Genomic DNA, 26834 nt, shown 5'->3' with positions numbered 1-26834 from the left:
TAAAACCATCAAGAAACTCACAAAAGATATCATTCATTAGATATTGAAAACTAACTAGTATATTTGTGAGTCCAAAAGGTATGACATTATATTCAAAATTTCCATACCTGCTTTGAAATATAATTTTCTATTCATCTCTTTCTTTAATGCATATCAGATTATATGCTCCTTGTAGATTTATTTTTGTATAGATCTTTGCTTGATTCAGTTGATCAAGAAGTCTTAAAATCAAAGGTAGAGCATATCAAATTATATGCTCTTTGTAGGCCTATTCTTAATGATGATCTTATTGAATCCTTGATAGTCCACACACATCTCCAAAGATCTATCTTTTTTCTTCATAAATAAGATAGGAGCCTCGGCTCGAGATTTAAAATAACATATGAAATTCTTAGTCAAGTTTTCATCATTGTATTCCTGAAGTGCAACCAACTCGTTTTGTGATAGGCTATAGATTGCTATAAATGGTGGTTGAGCTCTTTTATGAAGAATAATGGAACAATCTTAAGGATAATATTTTAGAAGAATATTTGCATTCTTTTTTTCAAAAATAACTTTGAAATCTTAAAATTGGCTAGGAATACTATTTGACATCTTTTTGCTATTGAAAATAGGCATGGCATATAAAGCAAAAGATAACTCTTCTTTTGCAACATGCATAAAAGTTCTCGCACTTACCAATAAAGGTTTGGATGTAATAGACTTATATAATTCTATTTAACTAATAAGATTTTGGATTAAACTATCAGAAAAATTAAGATTACAAGAAATCTAATCTATTTAAGGATTATATTTTTTTAATCAAGATAATATTAAAATAATCAAATTGGATGAAAATCTTATTATGTTAAATATTATTATGCTATTATGATATTTAATTGCTACATTTAAAGGAATAGTTTCATATGTAATATCTTCAAAAGATAGTAAAAAACCATCTATGATTTTTACATGGATAGGTTTAGTTTTTTTGACTAATGAAATTTCTTATTTTTTGACAAAATCTTTGTCTATAAAAAAATTTGAGGGTCCTAAATCTCACAAAGCTAAGACATTGTGTTTAATTTTTCTATAATATAAGCATAAGCCTTCTTGATATTGTCAAGTATTTTTTTTTGTTGTGTGAGGAGTTTAAAATATATCATATTAATTTGCATTGGTTTTGGCCTCAATAAATAAGTTTCTAGAAACTTGAGAGTTATTGTTATTATTTGATTTATTCATTTTTAGTTAAATCTTTGTTCTTGATGTCTTTCAAATAATTAATTGTCGCATATAATGGCTTGAGCAATAAATTATTCTAAAGATTTTGCCTTTGGCATTGTCAATAACAAATCTTTGAAATTATTCTTCAACTCATATCAAAATTGATAGATAAGGACTTTGTCATTGCAGTCAATGTCGTAAGCGAGGTTGTAGAATTCAGCAGCAAATATAGTGGTTGTTTGTGATCTTTGTTATAAAAATAAGAACTTGGTCTCTGCTATTCTTTCTCAATCACTTTCTCTAAATGTGGTTGTAAACGCTTTTAGAAATAAATTCAAATTATAAAATTGTCACAAATTATTTTTAATTAAAGGTGCAAACAAAGAGAGTAAATCCATCAGGGTATTTAAAAGGATGCAACTTTAGATAGAGCTTGACTTGTTGTAAAAATCTTCAAAATTTTGATCTTGTTCCATCAAACTTCTCAAGCATATTAATTCTTATTTATATCACATTTGTAGAAGCAAAACTCCTTGGATTTGGTTGTAAGATCAATCTATTTTCTTCCTTCAACTGCACAACTTCTTACCACAGACTCTAAACTTCTTCTATAGGCGTAGGCATAGTACCTCTATGATTCATGTTAGAACTATGTGAGATTTCCACTCTTAGAGTATCGACAAGCTTATGAAGATTTGGAATAGTTACAAATCTATTCTTATTTCTCTTAAGAGTAGCATCCATAATCTTTCCTTCTATAGATAATTCAAATAAATTCAAAAAATTAAATTAGAGGAAGATAATCCACAACTTTTAATATTAAATAAAAATTTCTATAAAAAGAGTAATTTAATCTCTTTTAGAAAAAGATCAATGTAAAAAAATAAGTTTTTTTGTTTAAAGGTGGATAGTCAATAACCTTCAAAATATAATAATAGAAGTGAAATAATCCACTTATTTCTAAAACAAGACAAAAATAATAAGTTAGCACTCTTGTCAAACTATCAATGACATGAACCTCAAAGAAAGAAAATCCTCAATACATTCTTGTGTCACTGAAATGAACTAAAAAGTCACTCAATGATGATATAATATTAAATTAGAATAATTATTGTCAAAAATAAGAAGACTACAAAGACTTGAAATAAGATTAAGGATCAAGAAAGCATTAATAAGAGTGAAGAAGGCTTTGCTCTTACCTCTATATATACTCTTAACTAGGAGTTACATGGCAATATTTGATAAGACCTCCAAAATGTGTTGACTTTGCAAGATACATATCTTAACTTGTAAGACAAGTTTTCTATATGTGTCCTACATAATGAGCTTGTTCTTCAAGCTAACAACATGTGGTTAACTTGTTGACTAAGTTTCTAACCTATGAATCAATTACAATTATATGTAAAGTCAAAGTAGTATCTATGAAGCTTTTAAGAAGCTTTTCTAAAAGATTTTATGAAATTAATCTACTTTTATTTACTTTTATTTACTTTTATCTACTTCTATCTAATCATATAGGTATTTATTAGAGTACCTATGTATATCCATGACATTTTTTAATTAACTTAGATTTTGAATCTCTATAGGCTATATATCCTTAGTCTCTGGTCTTTTTTTCCAATTCATTTGCATTAGCTAATCTTCAATTAATTCACCAATATTCAAGTATTTTTTGAATCAAAACAATTATGTATTTTTTGAATCAACTATAATTGTAGAAGTAAGTTGCACATTATAGAATAAAAATCACTTTAAAAAGAATCTTACAAAAAATGCCACTATTAATTTTTTATTGCTCTCAATCGATTTATTCTTTCATATCAATTTATGAATCAATTTTCTTTTGAGTTCTTTATAAATTACATGTGGCTTTCCTTCATGGTCCTTTGTACTTGCAATGGCTTGACTAAAAATTGGTGGTTCTATCAAAATTATGGTTATAAGTGCCCTATCATTCCAAATTGAATAAGGTTCAATTTTAGAGTCATAATTGGATTGTTTCTTCTTTCATCATTTTGATCCTACTCTAAGCTAAATTACTTTTAAAGATCTTTTTTATAATAGTGGTTCTTATATATATTGTATATAAATTATATTCAAGTAGGTTGTATAGCAATATCAATCTTAAAGCTTAATAAACCATATACTTGCTACTTATGATTTATTTCTATATACAAAGTAATTTTAATTCTTAATCCTACTTTTTCTTAACTCAAATCTAGAATGTCTATCTAAAATTTTCTAATTACAAAAAATTTAACCTTTTGCATTCATATCTTTTCTATATTTTATCTCAGCCTAATTAGGTATATTTTAATTCCATCTTAAGTATTCATGACATTACCCAAAGATAAAAGATCAATGAAAAGAATATATATATATATATATCTATATATATATTTATTTATTTAAAAATATATATAATTATTTTATTTATTTATTTATTTATTTTATGGAATATTTTTTTTTCACTAGATGAAGATTGGTTTCATTGAATACTATTTTTTTTTAACAATTTCTTTTTTTTTTTGAAAATATCTCTTATCTATTAAAGATTTATTTTCATATATATCATCTTTTTTTACTTGTAAATCCTCTGTACTAGTCTTTAGGATTGATAAAGCTTTGTTCTTAGAAAATTTAGGTTTTTCATATATTGTCATTACTTATTTTTTTCTTTTTTCTTCTTTTTCTTTTATTTCTTTAAAAAAATATTTCTTCAAATATATTTTATTTCTATTTAGACAAATCTCCAAGTCTTCACAAACATTCTTCTATTCTAAAATTCAATATTATAACTTTTAATGATCTTTTGCTATCTAAACACATTAGTCTATATGCCATGGTACCTTTGCAATAATCTAAAAATAAATATTTTTTACCTTTTGTATCAAATTTAAATTTCATATAGTTTGGTACATTTGTACATGCAATACATCCGAAGATCTTTGTAAGTGAAACAGAAGGTTGCCTCTTATTCCAAGCTTGATATAGTGTCATTGATGCAAAAAAATTGTTGGATACCAATTTATTTAGTAAATAATATTATAATACACCTCTTGGAATAAGAATGTGACCCTTGATAATGTACTTAAAGTGTTTCATCTCATGTATCATTTGACTCTTTCAAATTCCACACATCATTCACTTCACTTGCCTTCCATAATCGACGGAGATTCCTCACTCACCACTACAAAAGAATACTTCAGCAACATGATCACCCAACTCAAGAGCAGTCAGTGCTCCGGAGAGTTTAAGCATGGATTTCTTGCAGTCTTCACCTCCTTTGTTTCTAATGAATACAGAATGGAACAAACTGCCCTCTTCAGTTTGGGGGAACGAAGTACACAAGTTTCAGCTGGGACAGATCCCAGAGGTGGACCAGAGCAGGAAGGATGAGATTGAGCAGTGGTTTGTTTAGGAGCAGAGAAAGGCCGTGGAAGTAGAGGATATGAAGGTTTTGGGGCCTCAGAGAGATAGAGCAACGGAGAGCTCAGGTGCTCCTTCCCAAACTTCCTCCAGAGAATTCCTCAGGTAGGCAGTCGTCCCTTAAAGAATTTGAACCAGCGTTGGGGACTAATCTGGACTTGGATCAGGACTTCAGACAGTAGTAAATTTGGTACACTCGGAATGCATAGATTATCTATCCGCAACTCAATGCTCCCTGCACGAAACTTTTGCGTCCATGGGTTTCTCAGTAGTCGACCTTTTGATCTAGTTATGGGACAGGTTGATGAGTAAGATCTGAGTTGAACTGGAGTTATGTACTAAAGTTGACAGCCTATGTAATTCAGTTACGTTTTATGAATAATGGTACACAGAACTCAACTGGAGTGAAAAATGTTCATGATATCAGAACTCCAAACCCGAACCTGAGACGCATCCAAATGCTTTGTCGAAGGTTCAGGACCATGTATCTACAACTTCAAAATCAGCAAAGGCAGTGAAGGCGCCTGTGTCAAGAAAACCTCCGAAACTTGAACCAACAGAGAATACAGTGGTGAATACAAAAATTGATTTGGTTGTTATCAAGATGGGGAGTAGTGATCGGGACCTGCTCGATTTTCTGGAGGTTGATGATTAGTTTTCGATAGCTGCCAATAAAGGAAAGGATGTTTCTCGCAATCTTGAGATGAAGAAAACACGGTATCATTCAACTTTTTCAGATAGTTGGAAAGGCACTTCCACACAAACGAATCCTAGGTTACTATTCTATATTTTCCATATCAACGGTACTTATGTTTCTTGTGTACGTTGATAGTTTTTGGTTTAGGTACTCATCGTCGCTCTTTATGACTGTGATTCGGTGGATGAATCTGCAAGGATGAACTTTTTGAAGCTATTTGGAAAATCTAGTCAATCTGGTAGCAAACACTCTAGGACCAGTTGTAACACAGGTATTCTTAGTGACGATTTCGCGAACATCGTGGGCATCCGAAGCATTAGCAACGTTAGAAGCGCAAGGTGGTTTGAAGAGTGTAGACTGACGAGGGGCAATTCAGAAACTCTTGATAAATTGTTTGCCTGAGAAAAAACAGATTTTCTCAGAGGTTAAGGTGTAAGTTACACCAGAAATATCAGATTCATTTTTCGACATGCATTGATTTTGAAATCGGAGACTATTTGAGATTTGTGTTCTTATGATGATTATACAGCTGACTCATATTTCTGAATATGATGTTTATGGGGTATATGAAACCAGGAGGCAGAGGCTCTAAGAATTGACTTACGGGAAAAGTACTATTTGTTTCAAAATTCAAGCTGCCAAAAATGAGCATCAACGTGGCATGTCATTTTGGATTTTATCAACTATGTAGCATAAACTAGGATCGGCAAGGCATTACTTTATGAGGTTTTCATTAGAATTTTAAAAATCATTCAAAATTAGCAAAGACAGTGATGGCGCCTGTGTCAAGATGATCTCCGAAACTTGAACAAAGAGAAAGTGCAGTGGTGCAAACAGCGTGACAGGATGGGTAAGAGGAGGAATCAATCAGAATCCTCCGAAGCTAGGCAAGATGGAGATGAAGAATGAGGGCTCTACTCCGATTGGAGTTGGTGAAATGAGAGCAAGGGCATGGTCCAGATGTCCTGTCTTAACAAAGTCTAAGAGCAATTGTTCTGTTGGAGGCCAATCCTCGAGAGATGCGTCTTAAATTCTATGGAAACTAAGAGTTCTTGATTCCAGGCTTCCGAACATATTCTCCTCTGTAACACCAAATCGAAACTTGAGGGCACGCTTTTGAACAATACCAACTCTGAAGGATCTAAAACTTTCGGGACCGATGTCCCTTGGATTGGATGTGAGACTTGTTGACATAATCAAGGGAAAAAAAACTTGTGAAGCTGCAGGATCTGACTCATATAATCACAGAAGGCATAGGGATCAATATTCCATTGGTGATGAAAAAAACTGTAGAAATGATAGCTGCCTTCTATGGTAGATCGCTCTAGTATTCTCGGTCAAATCCGAATATCGAACTACTTGGAAAATTAGGCTCGTCTCAGAGTGAACCAGATAAACTTGCACAGAAGCTGCTTAGATTCCAGTTGTCAACCGTGATGCTTCTCCGTTGCGTTTACCTACAACAGTCGTCACCGACTGTATCCTAGCAGCCGACTGTGCACCTTGCCTACTGGCCGCTTTCTCCCTTGTAAGCTTGTAAGTCGAGCACACACTGAAGTGTACTCTGCCTCTGAGTTGCTTTTTGCGGTTAGTTCGGTGCTAGTCGATAATTGAAGGCAATTTTCTAGCTGTTTTATTATAGGTTCTAATTCTGTTTTTGTAGAATCTCGAGTGGGAGATTAGTGTGTGTATGTGTGTGGTGGTCCTGCCAGTCGTTTTGATTCCCCAATAAATTTTGTTTCGCACACTGCCTACTGATAGGTGGTATGTTTGTATGAGTAGGTTGGCACGTCTTTGTTTTGGTCATTACATTCTATTCTAATTTCTGATCTACATTTGAAGGGGTGTGAATCTCTTACTGAGTGAAGAGAACTCTAATCCTACTCTCTTGGTTGTAGTATTGTTTCAAGAGAAGCTAGTCTATATTCTCATTCTCTTTTTAGTAATCATGAACTCTTAAATATGGAGCCAAAAACCACAAAAAGTAATTTAATTTTGAACTTGATTTGTTTGCTTCTCTTAATTGCACAACTTCTTGGCATAGAGTTTGAACCTTATTGTTGACTTCTTCCATTGACATAGGAATAGTATCTCTAGAATTCACATTTGAAATGTGTGAGATTTTGATCCTATGAATATTAACAAGCTCATGAAAATCAACAATAGTTACAAATCTATTATGATTTTTGTACAGAGCAGCATCCTTAATATTTTCTTTCATAAACAATTCAAATAAACTCACAAGTCAAGTTAGAAAAGGATAATTCACAACTTCTAGTACCAAATGAAATTTTTTATAAAGAGAGATAGTTCAATCTTTTTAAGGAAAAAATTAGCATTAAAAACTAAATTGTTAGTTTAAAGTTGGGTAGTTTGCAACTTTCAAAATACAACAATACAAGTAGGATAATCTATCTACTTTTAAAAAAAAAACAAGAAAAATGAGTTAGCACTCTTCTTAAATTATCAAGGACATGAATCTCAAAAGATTAAAACATCAATACACTATTTTGGCACTCAAAAAGATTAAAAAAAATTTCAAAGATTGTATAATACTAAATTGAAATGGCTATTATAAAAAACAAGAAGATCAAAAAGTCTTGAAACAAGATTAAGAACTAAAAAAGAATTGACAAGAGTGAAGAAGGCTTTACTCTTACCTCCATATATACTATTTAACTAGGTGTCACGGCCATAATCATGTAAGCTAATAATTACATATAGAAATAGGTAGAAGTAAGTAAAAGTAGATAAAAGTAAGTTAATTCTATAATATTTAATATAAAAGCTTCCTAGAAACTTCCTAGATGCTGCTTTGACTTCATAGATGTCTTTCATTGACTTTTTGGATTAGAAACGTGGTCAACAAGTTGGCCATGTGCCACACATGTTGTTAGCTTGAAGATCAAGCTAACTATGTGGCCCACACGTAGAAAAACTTGCCTTGTAAGTCAAAGCATGTGTCTTACAAAGTCAACACATATTAGAGGTCCTATAGAATGTCGCCACGTAGCCCCTAGTTAGATAGTATATATAGAGACAAGAGTGAAGGCTTCTTCACTCTTGTCAACTCCTTTCTTGCTCCTAGTCCAGGTTCAAGAGTCTTTAGTTTCTTGTCTTGTGACAATAGCCATTCCAGTTTCCTTTTAATATACATACTTGTTTATATTTTGATTTATTATATCGAGATAGCCTTTTTGTGTATATTTTCCCTCATCGAGTCTTTGTCCTTGACAGATTGACAAGAGTACACTTACAATATCAAAGCTTTGTTTTTCTTGAGTAAGAGTGGATTACCCCTTTCTCTTGACAAGACATATGTGTATTAGAAGTTTGCAGATTACCCACTTCTAAACTGATATTGTTCTTAGTATCTTCTTTGTTATCAAGTCTTTCTTTTCTTTTGTCTTGAGCAGTATCAAAAAAAAATTTCTTCTTAGTGTCATTATGGCAGAGCTTGTTGAAATGAAGAGTGCAATGGTACAAATGCAAGAGCAAATGAGGGAGTTAATGCTCGCGATGTATCAACTCAATTCACCAACACAGGAAAGAACAAGAATAGCAGAAAGTGGAGATATAGGGATGATCGGAGCTGCTTCAACATCTACAACAAATCACGTTCCTTCTCCAATTGTACAACACCCTGTAAGCACTAGAGAACCAAGAATTGCCTTACCCGAGAAATTTGATGGTACGAGATCAAAGTTTCGAGAATTCATCAATCAAGTACAATTGACAATTGAACTTCAACCGCAAAGCTATCCAACTCCAGGATCACAAGTCAGGTTTATTGGCACTGTACTTTCTGGTTCTGCATTATCATGGTTTTTGTCTTTTTTTGAACAACGAAATTCAATATTGGACAATTTGGAAGCTTTTTTGGCAGAGTTTCGATCTATGTATGGTGAACACGATGCAACTCGTGTTGCAACAAATAAGATCCGAATTCTGTGACAAAAAAATCGCTCAGTAACAGTGTATGCTTCACAATTTCGACAACTTGCAATTGACATCAAGTGGGATGATGCTGCACTCATCAGTCAATTTCTTTATGAATTGCAATATGAAGTAAAGAAATTGATGCTCAACTTACCTGATCCTCAAACTTTGAGTCAAGCAATCGATTTTGCGGTAAAATGTGATAATCAACTTTTCAAATTTCGATCCAAAAATCATTCACGGGAACCTCAACGTTATTACTCAATGGCAACATCAACATCTTTGCCAAACGTACATTCGGAAGTAGAAGACATGCAAATTGACGCGGTACGTTTTAAACCCCTAACTGAGCAAGAAAAGATTCGTCGTCGTCAAGAAGGATTATGTTTATATTGTGGAGAACCTAAGCACACTGCTCAACATTGTCCAAAGAAACGACGCAACTATAAAATGAGGGGTACGGCGGTCAAAGAAGATAACATGTCGGAAAACGGATTCGTCCAGCTACAATAGGGACCGTGCAGCAGGAACCTTCTACAATTCCTAATGAAGCAAAAGAAGGATCAACTTTTGCTATTTAAGCTGCACCTATTTCTGAAAACGTAAAGACTTCAAGTGGCATTCCAAGTCAATATCAGGAATATCAAGACGTTTTTGAGAAAAAGAATGCAGATATTCTTCCTGAGCATCGTCCATATGATTGTTCAATCGACCTCAAGGAAGGAACTCAGCCACCATTTGGACCAATTTACAGTTTATCGCAAGATGAGATGGCTGAACTCAAGACATATATTGACAAGAATTTAGCGAAGAATTTCATACGCCATTCAAAATCTCCAGCAGGAGCTCCAATTCTATTCGTAAAGAAAAAAGATGGATCTTTACGAATGTGTGTTGATTATCGAGGACTCAACAAGATCACAATCAAGAACAGGTATCCATTACCTTTGATATCAGGACTTCTTGACCAGTTGAATCAAGCTAAGATCTATACGAAAATAGATCTAAGAGGAGCATATAATCTAGTACAGATCAAATAAGGAGATAAATGGAAGACTGCGTTTCGAACCAGGTATGGACATTTCGAATATAATTTCATGCCTTTTGGATTCACGAATGCACCAGCTGCTTTTCAACATCTCATGAATGATGTATTTCGTGAATTCTTAGACAATTTTGTCGTCTGCTATCTAGACGATATCCTGATCTATTCTAAGAACGTTGAAGAACATGAAATACATGTTCGTCAAGTATTACAAAAACTTAGAGATACAAGATTGTACGCCAAGATGGAAAAGTGTGTATTTCACACTACTCAAGTTGACTTTTTAAGATACATCATTTCAAATGATGGTCTCATGATGGATTCTAAGAAAGTCCAAACTATCATAGATTGGAAGATTCCAAGGACGGTAAGAGATGTCCAATGTTTCTTGGGATTTGCCAATTACTATCGGATCTTCATCAAAGATTTCTCACGAGTTGCAGCTCCACTTACACGCTTGACTAGTAAAGATAAATTCCAATGGAATCAAGAAGCGAAAGCAGCATTTGAAGCCTTGAAGACATCGTTTGTCTTTGCACCAGTCTTATATCGTGTTGACTTTTCCAAGGCATTTTTTATGGAAACAAATGCATCAGATTTTGCCTTGGGTGCAGTTTTATCACAAATGGGAACAGATGACAAACTTCATCCGATAGCTTTTCATTCAAGAAAATTTTCAGCAGCCGAGATCAATTATGAGATCCACGATAAAGAACTTCTTGCGATCGTGGATTCCTTTCAAGAATGGCGTCATTATCTAGAAGACGCTTCTAGTCCAGTCACTGTGTATACAGATCACAAGAACCTCGAGTATTTCATGTCAGCACGCGTGTTGAATCGTCGTCAAGCTCGTTGGAGTATGTCTTTGTCAAGATTCGAGTTCATTATCACTTATCGGCCAGGAAAACAACAAGGTTTATCCGATGCCCTATCTAGACGTTCTTATTTTGCACCAAAAGAAGGAGATGCAGCTTTTGAGCAATAAAGAACGGTCCTCTTGAAACCGGAGCAATTTCATCTCCGAGCAATGAAATCAACATTGACTGTTGATTCAACTTTTCTCAAGCAAATCCAGTCCAGTATGTCCTCAGATCCTCTTGTTTATGATATCGAGAATAATTCTTCCAAGTCTCATGATCCTTCTAAGTTTGAGTTCAAGAATAATCTATTATATTTTGAAGGACGCCTATATGTTCCAGAAGGAGAAGCACGTTTACGTGTTCTTCAAGCACGTCATGACTTTCCAGCAGCAGGGCACTTTGGATATAATAAGACTTTGGAACTCATATCAAGAGATTTTTGGTGGCCACAAATGTGGAAGTCAGACAAAGACTTTGTGCAATCATGTGATATTTGTTCAAGATCAAAAATTCCTCGTCATCGACCTTACGGACTTCTTCAGCCATTACCTATTGTCAAGGACAAAGACTCGATGAGGAAAAATATACACCAAAAGGCTATCTCGATATAATAAGTCAAAATATAAACAAGTAGGTATATTAAAAGGAAACTGGAATGGCTATTGCCACAAGACAAGAAACTAAAGACTCTTGAACCTGGACTAGAAGCAAGAAAGGAGTTGACAAGAGTGAAGAGGGCTTCACTCTTGCCTCTATATATACTATCTAACTAGAAGCCACATGGCGATGTTCTATAAGACCTCCAATATATGTTGACTTTCTAGGCCACATGCCTTTGCTTACAAGGCAAGTTTTCTATGGATGGACCACGTAGTTAGCTTGTTCTTTAAGCTTCCAACATGTGTGGCACATGGCTAACTTGTTGACTAAGTTTCTAGCCTAAAAGTCAACTATAGACTCTTATAAAGTCAAAGCAGCGTCTATGAAGCTTCTAAGAAGCTTCTCTAGAAGATATTACACAATTAATTTACTTTTATCTACTTTTACATACTTTTATCTATTCATATAGGTAATTATATGTATGTCCGTGACATTACCCCCCCTTCTAGGGACGAGTTCCACGAGGAGCGGTGATTATATATTGAGAAAATCTAATATGCGGCGAATTGTATTTGCTACATACTCTGATCTTTGTTCTCTTCGAAGATAGTTGATGGGTCCTCTTAGCCATCGATAGTGTCCCATTCCAGGGCGAGAAGACCACCCTGTTATTTGATCACTGTTGAGGCCTTCATAACTTCCTTCAAATAATACATTTGAAACACCATCAGGAGTCGTTCCTATCTCCAATAATATCACCAAACATCGAGAATCTCTTCCAAGGTCGTGATACCAAACGCGTTGTATCTCACCATCTATTCGAGGAAGAACATGTCATTCTTGAGGGTCTTCATCTCGGTTGCGTCGTCTTGAAGGTTGTGACAATCGCAATGTCTCATCCGGTAAGTCAGCAAACGAAGGTTCTTGAGTTGAATCCGCTGGTTGTTGGCTCTCCATCTAATTAGCGTCACAAAATGCAAAGAAGTTACAAACAAGGATAGGAAATTGAATGTTATCTTGCCTCAATCTTGTCTCTTTTATAAGAGAGATTTTCATCTTGGTTTTGATGGATGTCGTTGATGAAAAACTTTGACTTTAGCTGATGCATTTGCTAGATTCCTGGATGGCTCCCATGTGCGCTCACTAATATCATATCCGCGCCAATGAACAAGATATTCCAGCTTATTTCGGCGCCGCCTTGAGTCTAATATCTCTTCCACCTCAAATTCTTCATTATTATCTACTTCTATAGGAGGCGGTGGCATTTGTCTTCTTCCTTGTATATCCACTGTCTTATATGGTTCAAGAAAAGACACGTGGAATACAGGATGGATCTTCATTGACTCCGGTAGATGTAACCGATATGCAACTGGGTTGATCTGTTCAGAAACAGAAAAGGGGCCAAGCCTACGATAGTCCAATTTGTCACAAGGTCGAGTGGTCTTGATATTGCGACGAAGTAGCCATACCTTATCACTGACGTTGATCTGTGGTTGCTCCTTACGATATAGATCTGCGTTTATCTTTTGTCGTTCTTGAGCTTCCTTCAATTGTGTCTTCATTATTGCATGTAACTCTGACAACCGATTTGCCATATCTTCTGCTGCAGGATTATCAACTTTTGAAAAATCAAAAGTATCAAGTCGTGGATAATAGCCATAATTGGCAAAGAAAGGTGTTTGTTGCGTGGAAGAATGTACCGTATTATTATAAGCAAACTCTGCCAATGGCAGAAGGGTTGTCCAATCATCTTGTTGGTAGTTGATAGTACACCTTAAATATTGCTCCAAGACTTGGTTTACGCGCTCTGTTTGTCCATCAGTTTGAGGATGAAAAGCCGAAGATAGTTTTATGTCCACTTTTAAAATCTTGAAAAGGGTCCTCCAAAATCTTGACACAAATTGAGTTCCCCTATCCGATATGATATCTTTAGGTAATCCATGATAGCGATAGATATTATCAATGAAAAGCTTAGCTGTTTCTTCACCTGTGATAGATTTTGTACATGGCACAAAATGTGCCATCTTGGTGAAACGATCTACTATCACAAATATAGAATCATAAGATCTTGAGCTTGGAAGATCTGTGATGAAATCCATAGAAACAGAAGACCATGGTTGTTCTGGTATAGGTAATGGCTGAAGAAGTCCGTAAGGTCGATGACGAGGAATTTTTGATCTTGAACAAATATCACATGATTGCACAAAGTCTTTGTCTGACTTCCACATTTGTGGCCACCAAAAATCTCTTGATATGAGTTCCAAAGTCTTATTATATCTAAAGTGCCCTGCTGTTGGAAAGTCATGACGTGCTTGAAGAACACGTAAACGTGCTTCTCCTTCTGGAACATATAGGCGTCCTTCAAAATATAATAGATTATTCTTGAACTCAAACTTAGAAGGATCATGAGACTTGGAAGAATTATTCTCGATATCATAAACAAGAGGATCTGAGGACATACTGGACTGGATTTGCTTGAGAAAAGTTGAATCAACAGTCAATGTTGATTTCATTGCTCGGAGATGAAATTGCTCCGGTTTCAAGAGGACCGTTCTTTGTTGCTCAAAAGCTACATCTCCTTCTTTTGGTGCAAAATAAGAACGTCTAGATAGGGCATCGGATAAACCTTGTTGTTTTCCTGGCCGATAAGTGATAATGAACTCGAATCTTGACAAAGACATACTCCAACGAGCTTGACGACGATTCAACACGCGTGCTGACATGAAATACTCGAGGTTCTTGTGATCTGTATACACAGTGACTGGACTAGAAGCGTCTTCTAGATAATGACGCCATTCTTGAAAGGAATCCACGATCGCAAGAAGTTCTTTATCGTGGATCTCATAATTGATCTCGGCTGCTGAAAATTTTCTTGAATGAAAAGCTATCGGATGAAGTTTGTCATCTGTTCCCATTTGTGATAAAACTGCACCCAAGGCAAAATCTGATGCATTTGTTTCCATAAAAAATGCCTTGGAAAAGTCAACACGATATAAGACTGGTGCAAAGACAAACGATGTCTTCAAGGCTTCAAATGCTGCTTTCGCTTCTTGATTCCATTGGAATTTATCTTTACTAGTCAAGCGTGTAAGTGGAGCTGCAACTCGTGAGAAATCTTTGATGAAGATCCGATAGTAATTGGCAAATCCCAAGAAACATTGAACATCTCTTACTGTCCTTGGAATCTTCCAATCCATGATTGTTTGGACTTTCTTAGAATCCATCATGAGACCATCATTTGAAATGATGTATCCTAAAAAGTCAACTTGAGTAGTGTGAAATACACACTTTTCCATCTTGGCGTACAATCCTGTATCTCTAAGTTTTTGTAATACTTGACGAACATGTATTTCATGTTCTTCGACGTTCTTGGAATAGATCAGGATATCGTCTAGATAGCAGACGACAAAATTGTCTAAGAATTCACGAAATACATCATTCATGAGATGTTGAAAAGCAGCTGGTGCATTCGTGAGTCCAAAGGGCATGACATTATATTCGAAATGTCCATACCTGGTTCGAAACGCAGTCTTCCATTCATCTCCTTCTTTGATCCGTACTAGATTATATGCTCCTCTTAGATCTATTTTTGTATAGATCTTAGCTTGATTCAACTGGTCAAGGAGTCCTGATATCAAAGGTAATGGATACCTGTTCTTGATTGTGATCTTGTTGAGTCCTCGATAATCAACACACATTCGTAAAGATCCATCTTTTTTCTTTACGAATAGAATTGGAGCTCCTGCTGGAGATTTTGAATGGCGTATGAAATTCTTCGCTAAATTCTTGTCAATATATGTCTTGAGTTCAGCCATCTCATCTTGCGATAAACTGTAAATTGGTCTAAATGGTGGCTGAGTTCCTTCCTTGAGGTCGATTGAACAATCATATGGACGATGCTCAGGAAGAATATCTGCATTCTTTTTCTCAAAAACGTCTTGATATTCCTGATATTGACTTGGAATGCCACTTGAAGTCTTTACGTTTTCAGAAATAGGTGCAACATAAATAGCAAAAGTTGATCCTTCTTTTGCTGCGTGTATAAATGCTTTTGCACCTATCAGTACGGGTTTTACTGTACTAGACTTATAATTTTTTACTTGGTTCATAGAACTATTAATAACGCTTTTGAAAAAGTCAAGTTTACGCGAATTCCAATCTATTCGAGGGTTATATTTTTCTAGCCAGGATAAACCTAAAATAACTGGATTGGACGGGGATTTAATTATGTTAAAAGCTATGTAGCTATCATGACCATCTATTGTTACTTTTATAGGATGAGTTTCATGAGTGACATCTCCAGAAGACAAGGGACGACCATCTATGACTTCTACATGTACTGGTTTAGGTTTCTGTACAAAGGGTATTTTACGACTTTTAACAAATTGTTCATCTAAAAAACATGTTGAGGCTCCCGAATCTAATAAAGCAGAGGCTTTGTAATTCTTAGGTCCTAAATATAAGTCTATTATAAAACAAGGAGAGGGTTCTAAGGAGAGGATAGGACCTTCATTAGGAATTGTACAAGGTTCCAGCTGCACGGTCCCTATTGTAGCTGGACGAATCCGTTTTTCGACATGTCGTCTTCTTTGACCGTCGTACCCCTCATTTTATAGTTGCATCGTTTCTTTGGACAATGTTGAGCAGTGTGCTTAGGTTCTCCGCAATATAAATATAATCCTTCTTGACGACGACGAATCTTTTCTTGCTCAGTTAGAGGTTTAAAACGTACCGCGTCAATTTGCATGTCTTCTACTTCCAAATGTACGTTTGGCCAAGATGTTGATGTTGCCATTGATTAATAACGTTGAAATTCCTGTGAATGATTCTCAGATCGAAATTCAAAAAGTCGATTATCACATTTTACCGCAAAATCGATTGCTTGACTCAAAGTTTGAGGATCAGGTAAGTTGAGCATCAATTTCTTTACTTCGTATTGCAATCCATAAAGAAATTGACTGATGAGTGCAGCATCATCCCACTTGATGTCAATTGCAAGTTGTCGAAATTGTGAAGCATATACTGTTACTGAGCGATTTCCTTGTCGCAGAATTCGGATCTTATTTGTTGCAACACGAGTTGCATCGTGTTCACCATACATAGATCGAAACTCTGCCAAAAAAGCTTCCAAATTGTCCAATATTGGATTTCGTTGTTCAAGAAAAGACGAAAACCACGATAATACAGAACCAGAAAGTAGAGTGCCAATAAACCTGACTTGTGATCCTGGAGTTGGATAGCTTTGCGGTTTAAGTTCAATTGCCAATTGTACTTGATTGATGAACCTACGAAACTTTGATCTCGTACCATCAAATTTCTCAGGTAAGGCAATTCTTGGTTCTCTAGTGCTTATAGGATGTTGTACAATTGGAGAAGGAACGTGATTTGTTGTAGATGTTGAAGCGGCTCCGATCATCTCTATATCTCCACTTTCTGCTATTCTTGTTCTTTCCTGTGTTGGTGAATTGAGTTGATGCATCGCAAGCATTAACTCCCTCATTTGCTCTTGCATTTGTGCCATTGCACTCTTCATTTCAACAAGCTCTGCCATAATGACAGTAAGAAGAAAAATTTGTTTGATATTGCTCAAGACAAAAGAAAAGAAAGACTTGATAACAAAGAAGATACTAAGAACAATATCAGTTTAGAAGTGGGTAATCCGCAAACTTCTAATACGCTTATGTCTTGTCAAGAGAAAGGGGTAATCCACTCTTACTCAAGAAAAAACAAAGCTCTGATATTGTAAGTGTACTCTTGTCAATCTGTCAAGGATAAAGACTCGATGAGGAAAAATATACACCAAAAGGCTATCTCGATATAATAAGTCAAAATATAAACAAGTAGGTATATTAAAAGGAAACTGGAATGGCTATTGCCACAAGACAAGAAACTAAAGACTCTTGAACCTGGACTAGAAGCAAGAAAGGAGTTGACAAGAGTGAAGAGGGCTTCACTCTTGCCTCTATATATACTATCTAACTAGAAGCCACATGGCGATGTTCTATAAGACCTCCAATATATGTTGACTTTCTAGGCCACATGCCTTTGCTTGCAAGGCAAGTTTTCTATGGATGGACCACGTAGTTAGCTTGTTCTTTAAGCTTCCAACATGTGTGGCACATGGCTAACTTGTTGACTAAGTTTCTAGCCTAAAAGTCAACTATAGACTCTTATAAAGTCAAAGCAGCGTCTATGAAGCTTCTAAGAAGCTTCTCTAGAAGATATTATACAATTAACCTACTTTTATCTACTTTTACATACTTTTATCTATTCATATAGGTAATTATATGTATGTCCGTGACACCTATACCAGAACAACCATGGTCTTCTGTTTCTATGGATTTCATCACAGATCTTCCAAGCTCAAGATCTTATGATTCTATATTTGTGATAGTAGATCGTTTCACTAAGATGGCACATTTTGTGCCATGTACAAAATCTATCATAGGTGAAGAAACAGCTAAGCTTTTCATTGATAATATCTATCGCTATCATGGATTACCTAAAGATATCATATCGGATAGGGGAACTCAATTTGTGTCAAGATTTTGGAGGACCCTTTTCAAGATTTTAAAAGTGGACATAAAGCTATCTTCGGCTTTCCATCCTCAAACTGATAGACAAACAGAGCGCGTAAACCAAGTCTTGGAGCAATATTTAAGGTGTACTATCAACTACCAACAAGATGATTGGACAACTCTTCTGCCATTGGCAGAGTTTGCTTATAATAATACGCAGAAGATATGGCAAATCGGTTGTCAGAGTTACATGCAATAATGAAGACGCAATTGAAGGAAGCTCAAGAACGACAAAAGATAAATGCAGATCTATATCGTAAGGAGCAACCACAACTCAATGTGGGTGATAAGATCAACCCAGTTGCATATCGGTTACATCTAACGGAGTCAATGAAGATCCATCCTGTATTCCACGTGTCTCTTCTTGAACCATATAAGACAGTGGATATACAAGGAAGAAGACAAATGCCACCGCCTCCTATAAAAGTAGATAATAATGAAGAATTTGAGGTGGACGAGATACTAGACTCAAGGCGGCGCCAAAATAAGCTGGAATATCTTGTTCATTGGCGCGGATATGATATTAGTGAACGCACATGGGAGCCATCCAGGAATCTAACAAATGCATCAGCTAAAGTCAAAGTTTTTCATCAACGACATCCATCAAAACCAAGATGAAAATCTCTCTTATAAAAGAGACAAGATTGAGGCAAAATAACATTCAATTTCCTATCCTTGTTTGTAACTTCTTTGCATTTTGTGACGCTAATTAGATGGAGAGCCAACAACCAGCGGATTCAATTCAAGAACCTTCGTTTGCTGACTTGCCGGACGAGATATTACGATTATCACAACCTTCAAGACGACGCACTCGAGATGAAGATCTTCAAGAACGACATGTTCTTCCTCGAATAGATGGTGAGATACAACGCGTTTGGTATCACGATTTGGGAAGGGACTCTCGATGTTTGGTGATTTTGCTAGAGGTAGGAACAACTCCTGATGGTGTTCCAAATATTCTATTCGAAGGAAGTTACGAAGGCCTCAACAATGATCGAATAACTGGGTGGTCTTTCCGCCGTGGTATGGGACACTACCGATGGTTGAGAGGCCCTATCAATCATCTTCGAAGAGAACAGAGATCAGAGTATGTGGCGAATACAATTCGTCGCATCATAGATTTCCTCAACATATGATGACCACTCCTCGTGGAACTCGTCTCTAGAAGGGGGGGTAATGTCATGGCCATAATCATGTAAGCTAATAATTACATATAGAAATAGGTAGAAGTAAGTAAAAGTAGATAAAAGTAAGTTAATTCTATAATATTTAATATAGAAGCTTCTTAGAAACTTCCTAGATGCTGCTTTGACTTCATAGATGTCTTTAATTGACTTTTTGGATTAGAAACATGGTCAACAAGTTGGCCATGTACCACACATGTTGTTAGCTTGAAGATCAAGCTAACTATGTGGCCCACACGTAGAAAAACTTGCCTTGTAAGTCAAGGCATGTGTCTTACAAAGTCAACACATATTGGAGGTCCTATAGAATGTCGCCACGTAGCCCCTAGTTAGATAGTATATATAGAGACAAGAGTGAAGGCTTCTTCACTCTTGTCAACTCCTTTCTTGCTCCTAGTCCAGGTTCAAGAGTCTTTAGTTTCTTGTCTTGTGGCAATAGCCATTCCAGTTTCCTTTTAATATACATACTTGTTTATATTTTGATTTATTATATCGAGATAGCCTTTTTGTGTATATTTTCCCTCATCGAGTCTTTGTCCTTGACACTAGGAGCTACATGGCAATGTTCCATAAGACCTTCTACACGCATCAAATTAATCTTATTACTCTTTATAATAGTGAATTGAAGCAATATATTACAAGCATTGATTTCCTCTTTTGCTCTTATATTTGTGCTATTCCATCATTCATTTTAATAAGTTATATTATAATAATACAATAAAAAAAAAAATTAATATTACTTGGGACAAATTGAAAAGAAGATTCAAAAATAAAGAAATTTTAAAAATAATATTAGTTTAAAAGTAGGTAATCCACAACTTCTAATATGCTTATCTTATCAATAGAAAGGAGTAATCTACTTTGAATAAAAAAATGACAAAGTCCTAACATTATAAATATACTTTTGTCAATTTATTAAGAATAAAAATTTGAATACTATGTTTAAATAGGTGAAATGTGTTTTAAAGGAAGATGACATATAAAGAATGAAAAAGTATATATATTCAAAAAGAAATTAGAATAGTTATTACCAAAAACAAGAAAGCTATAAACTCTTGAAACTAAACTAGACGTTAGAAAGAAATCGACAAAAATCAGAAATACCTCATTCTTGCCTCTATATATATTGTCTAATTAAGAAATTATAAAACAACATTTTATATGTCATCCAACATGTGTTCAACTTCGAAGCCACAAGTCAAACTTACAAAGCAGGTTTTTAACAAGTGCTCTACATTACCAACATGTACAACAAATAGTCAACTTATTAGTCAATTTTTCAACCTATTAATCACATATAAATACTTAAGAAGTCAAATTTGCATCTATGGAGATTTTAAGAAGCTTTTCTACAAGATATTTTTAAATTTATTTACTTTTATTTAATTCTTCTTATCTTAATAAATACTAGTATTAATATATATGTTTGTGACAAAACTTGATCCTTGGTGTAATTTAATAAGATAGATTTTTGTCTAATAAACAGACCAAGAAAATAAGAAGCATGAGAAAGATAAGATATAAAATTAGAAAATAAGACCATTTAGAAGATTAATTAACAAAATAATATTTGAATTTTTACAAAAGTTATATTAGCAAGACTAAGGCATTCTTTTCCTTGGCTTTTGATTGATACTATGGCAACTAGGTCCTATAGAACTTTCTAAGAGACATTCCAAAAACTAAAAAATATACTAAAAGTAGAAAAAAAAAAATTAAAAAAAAAAAAATCTTCTTTTATAACTTCTTAAAAACTAAAGTATGTACTTTATATAAATTGAAGATTCTTTAATATTTCTATACAAGCATAAAAGATTTTATAAGGTTTTAAAGGATTCTATAAATCGTTTTAAATTAAGTTACAAATATTTAAGATTATAAAACATAAAAAATATTCTTTGAGGTCTTTTAATTCAATTTTTTTATAATTATTCATCTAATTAAGTTGTAATTATTGTAATTATAATTGATTTAGTTTTATTGTAATTTTTTTCCATACATAATTAAATATACCATAAATAAATATATATATATATATATATATATAGGAAATTGTTAAAGTGATCCAAGTATTTACTAAATTGATCCACCCATCCTAACCATCATCAAAAAAAATTCCACTACCAAATCCATATTGATCAAAAATCAATTAAAAAATAGTTGGATCCTTAACCGATGATGATGGGTGGGTTGATTTACTTGGGTTCAACAATTCTCTCTCTTATATATATATATATATATTCTTATAAAGATCACAATATCCAAATTCACAGGAATGAGATGCTCCAAAACCAATGCATTTGCCAAATTCATCTATGACAATTCTCATTAATACGCTAACAATACAACAACAACAACAACAAACTTGTATTTGATGAACACACACATATATAAATTCTGAAGGGAGAAGGGGTGTGGCCTTCGCTGCGGCCTCTGTTTTTTTTTTTGAATCCTTGCCCTTTCTTGCTTGCTTGCTGTCTTTCTTCCTTTCTCAGTCTTTCTTTCCCATTCCGGGTTGGCTGTTCCGCGTGGTTGCAACGCCTTCAAGGAATATGGCACACAAGCAGCAGTCGGTCGGCCGTGAGCCAGAAGGAGGAGGAGGAGGAGGAAGAAGAGGGATCCCACTAACCCACCGCCACCACCCCCTCAAGCAAGCAAGACTCAGCAAGAGCAAGCAACAGGAACAATAGCAGCAACACGACGAGGAAGACGAAGTGGGTGAGGGAGAGGTGGGGGGAGGGACGGAGAGAGGAGGAGAGATCAGCTCCGCGTCGTCGACGAAGCACACGCTGCGACTTGCCGGGACTCCGCAAGCAACGCGGCGGGACACCACCATCGTCGCAAGCACTCACGCAGGGAAGGAAGGAAGGAGACGCATGCACGCATGCCCCCACCTCAGCAGCGTGCTTTCGCCTTTGATCACTCTATCTTCCATCACCATTCCCCCACCCTTGGGTTTCGCAATTAGGGCTTTCCCTGCTTTGGAGCACCGATTGCTACTGCGACCCCTCCTCTGCCTGGTCCCCTTGCGTCTCTCGCTCTCTCTCCCTCTCTCTCTCAGGTTGTTTTGGTCTCCTTCCTCTCCTGTTGTTTTTGCAAGCTTTATCTGTGTTTTTGTGAGTGTCCGTGAAGCTTTGTTGCCGATCTCTGCGTCCGGCGGATCCAGCCCCAGCTAAATAATCCGCCTCAGACCGACCGGCTTCAGGTTTGTTGACAATCTCTTGCGTTGTGGGTGGTGGGTTTGGGTTTTCGCTAAGTTGGGTGGAAGTGAGGGTGTTGGGGAGGATCTGGAGATGACCTCACTGAGAGGTAAAGTAGCGGGAATGGCTGATCGTTGTGTTTTACAGAGGTCGAGATTGTGGTTTTCACTTCACATTCTTCGTGAAGTTCCATTTTTTATTACATTGTGGATGCGATGGCCTTTTGTTTTGTTTTGCTTCGTTTTCTTTTTCCTTTTTTTTTTTTTTTTTTTTTTTTTTTTTTGTTTTGTTTTGTTTTGTTTTGCGTTGTGGAATTCTTGGTGTGCAGAGGTGTCGGAGTTGGGGTCTAAGGTCTGGTTACTTTCGTAATGAACGTCAAGAATGTGCTGCCAGTACTTGCTTAACTGCTTTTGGTCTGTCAAGAGTTTCATCTTTAGGATTTGGCTTTTGTATAGCTTTTTTCTTCCCATGTGTTGTGCTGGTTATCATAGTAAGCGTGTTGGTTTGTTGAATTGTCCATCTTTTGAGTGATGCGTGGTTTTGTCCAGTTGCCGTTGTGTTTTTTAGTATCGTGTTTTTTGTTTTGTGATGGCTGTCGAGTGGATGCAGCATTCTTCATAGCGTTGCACATCTTTATCAAGCTGGACAAGTGAGGACAAAAACGCGGTTGTATTTTTATATATGTGATCGTCCAGGAGGACTCTGTCATATGATAGGAGATATGTCGAATCATTTTATTTTCATTACTAATCATGCCCTGTAAAAACGGACGGGCGTGCGTGTTATTACTTGTTCTTGACTGCGTCGTTGACTTGGAGCGTATGCGGCTTTTAATTTTCCTTCCTGTGAATTATTTGTCCCATCGTAGAGCTCCCGAGCAAGATGGTGGGAGTTGTCGAAACTCCAGTTGCCCCTGTGGAGGATGGGGCACAGGCTGCAGTCTTCAAGCCTGTACCTTTGCGTCGGGTGAAGAGGCTAGAAAGGCCGAACAAGGCCGAGTTCGATGAAGCTGTTGGAAAGTTGCAAGCTGAAATGGATGGCCTTCAAAACCGTGTGCGGGAGATCAAGACCATCTTGGACAACAAGCAGCAGAGTAGAGGAATGGTTTCACCGGTAAAAACTCACTATGCTTCTCTTTTGGTTTGTCACTTAAACTTCTGTGGACTCAGCACATGTACTTGAGTGTTGACATTTACGAACGTTTCTTTGCATCATCAGGAGCTTGTAGAAGCGCGCGGACGTCTGACGGAGCTGAGTGTCACATTTCGAAGTGTCTTAGAACAAAAAAATGCTCTTCGCAATGAGCTGAGTGTGCTTGAGAAGGAGCGGGATAGGAAGCGACATGAAGCGAGATCGCTTCGTGAGAATTTGCCTTACTCCAGAGTGGAGCAGATTGACGAGGAGACAAAGAAACTTCAGTATCGGCTTTCCCATACATCTCTCACTCTTCAGGAGGAGAAGAAAGTGCTGCAGCAGATGAAGGACCTTACAAAGTCTCGCGACATTGTCAAGGATTACAACGAGAAACTCGAGAAGACTTCTCAAGATGATGGCACGAGGACATCTTTGCTTGAGAAAATCAAAGAGAAGGATATCTTGCTCAATAGTTTGAAGGCGCAGGAGCAGCAGCAGCGGAAGGTTCTGGGAGACATCAAGGAGAAGGAGGCCGCGCAGGCAATCAACGTCCCTGCGTTGATTGAGGAGAGGAACGTAGCATATGAGAGGATCAAAGTTTTGAGGGATGAGGTGAAGAGTCTACGAACGGAGTTCCGGTCAAAGGAGGACGAGTTCTGGGAACGAGAGAGAGAATGGAGGGAGCAGCAGGCCGTGGAGAGGAAACGTGCTTTTGATAAGAGAGAGGAAGAGAGGAGGGAGAGGGAAGCGTACCGGAAGCAGAAAGAGCTGGAGAATTTCGTTGAGCCTTACACTGATGAGATTATCTTATGTGACCAGCTCTTCCATTACCTCCAGAAATATGCTCCTTCCACGGAAGAAGCAACCACAAACGTCGCCTCCTCGAAAGTAGAAATCCTGGCTCCGAAGGGCGTTGGAAATGTGATCCTGAGCAAAAAGAACAGGAATGACGAAGAACTGGATGGCTGGTTTGCAGGCTCAGGAGGCAAGTCCAAAGGCAAGAAAGTTGGATCTGTAAAGAACAAAGAAAAAGAGAGAATTTCTTTGTCCTTGGACGCCCTCACCTCGTTCGGGAAGATGAAGCTCTCACCACCTACAACAGTCGGTGATGTTGCGAAATGTCTCGAGGAAGTGAAGGCAAAGAAAGAACATTTTGTGCAGCTGCAGATTCAAGATAGAGAAGCCAGAGAAAGCAAAGCGAAAGAACAGTTAGAGACTAAACCAGTAGCACCTGAGGCTGAGGAGGTGGACAAGCCTCCACAACCAGAGGTTGCACAAGCTGATGTTGAACAATCAGAGGTTGTACCACCATCTGAAGCTGTGGATGACTTGACGAATTAGAGTAGGTTAGTCTGAGGAAGTCTTGATCTGGCTTTCTTACTTGGCACCGTTGTACATTCTTTTTTCCAGGTGAAGAAACGGCGTTGCTCAAAGGTCTGAAGTGTCAAATGGTGTTCTTTGTCTTTTTCTTTTTCTTTTTGTTTATTGATCCACCTTCTGAACAGCTCACTACAGAAAAAATTGATGACACTGCGTATTTTGGATTGTGAATGGAGTCTGTATGAATAGATTTAATCAAGTTGGGTTTACAGGTAGATTTCAACTGGATAACCTTCATTTGTGACTTGCATGCTATTATTAAAGGAAAATATTATCTAACCACCTGAAAAACAAATCTGGAGAGTTTCACAATTGTATTAGAAAATTTTAATTTGGAAAGAATGATGGTAAGGAAAGATGTACAAATCATGCTCCAAGTATCAAATTGAATCAAAATTTATATGGCTGAATTTTAATGCCTTAGCAGCTTGAATGAAACTTATCATAGTTTCATACTTTGTTTTTTTTTATGTTAATAAACTAGAAATATATCAATAGGAAGTATTTTCAAGATTCTTATTTATGTTAGAATTTGATAAGGCTTACAAATTGTTACTTTAAAATAAATTATAATTAACTATTTGTGTAGAGGATCTATATTTTCATCTAATGAAGTTGTTGAAAGGTGCCTTAAATTCAAACAATTTTTTAAAAATAAACTAAAAAATGATGCATTAAGTCCAAATAACAATAGATACGTTTTTTATTTAACATTAAAAAAAAGTAACATTTTTTTTATATTTATATCAATAAAAAATCAAAAATATATATAAAAAATTAGAATGTAAAAATAAAAAGTAGATGCACTTTCATGTTGTATTTTTATTTATTTTCAAAGTATATGTATGTATTTATATTTCTAGGATACATATATATATATATATATATATTCTAAAAAGATAAATTCATTTAGACTTGCCAAAAGATAACATATTTTTATACAATTAAGAAAAATAAAAGATCTATATTTCAAAAATAATTAAAGGTTTTAAAGAAAGATATTATATATATAATGTATTTCTATCTACTTTTATGTAATTTTGTTTACTTCTATTTACTTATCTAATAAATATTGATAATTGAAATTCCCACCTATATATTTATTAGTTCTACCTATCACCTAACAACAATGTGGTGTTGCAAATATGTCAATTATATTTTTATTTTATATTTGTATATATATTTTGTAGTGTCACCAACTCCTTTTATTGAAAAAAAAATAAAATAGGATGCTTATTTTTTCACCTATTTTTTTCTATTTATATCCATCATCTATTGTTATACCAAATACCATGAATATTAGATGTAAGTGTATATGAATTGATTGTGATTGATCAATGTAGCAGTTCTAAATAATACATGTAAAAGCTTGTATATCTTTCAAATTTCTTTTTACCTCTATTGTTCTATCTTCTTTCTTCAACCTTGCTTGCAATTTAAGAATACTTGTATTTGTCAACTGCACCCATTTCATTGCTTATGTCTGTAGTTATTATTCAAAGATTGGATATGATATATTAATTGTGTAGTCTAATAAAGACTTGTGGATTATGCTAGGATACAATATATGTGGTCAACATTA

At 35.6% G+C, this 26834-nt stretch overlaps 1 protein-coding gene across 1 annotated transcript; it reads left to right on the top strand.

Annotated features, from left to right (window-relative positions):
• Positions 1 to 22042: 22042 nt before the first annotated feature.
• On the top strand, positions 22043 to 25305 carry LOC112285921 (uncharacterized). Its single transcript, XM_024527305.3, has 3 exons — positions 22043 to 22743; positions 23607 to 23851; positions 23957 to 25305. Exons 2-3 carry the CDS (start codon positions 23621 to 23623, stop codon positions 25211 to 25213), a joined length of 1488 nt encoding a protein of 495 aa, XP_024383073.1. The 5' UTR covers positions 22043 to 22743; positions 23607 to 23620; the 3' UTR covers positions 25214 to 25305.
• The last annotated feature ends 1529 nt before the right edge of the window (positions 25306 to 26834 follow it).

This window comes from Physcomitrium patens, chromosome 8 (assembly GCF_059467195.1).
Source record: "Physcomitrium patens ecotype Gransden chromosome 8, ASM5946719v1, whole genome shotgun sequence".
Lineage (NCBI taxonomy): Eukaryota > Viridiplantae > Streptophyta > Bryopsida > Funariales > Funariaceae > Physcomitrium > Physcomitrium patens.
The sequence above is the reverse complement of the archived record's forward strand: the minus strand, read 5'-3'. Positions and strand labels throughout refer to the sequence as shown.

What these genes read in the sequence shown, in the direction of transcription:
- LOC112285921 (XM_024527305.3), top strand. Translation starts at nt 23,621, where the DNA reads ATGGTGGGAGTTGTCGAAACTCCAGTTGCCCCTGTGGAGGATGGGGCA. An exon ending in GTAGAGGAATGGTTTCACCG is followed by an intron (nt 23,852 to 23,956) that starts GTAAAAACTCAC and finishes TTGCATCATCAG; the next exon opens with GAGCTTGTAGAAGCGCGCGG.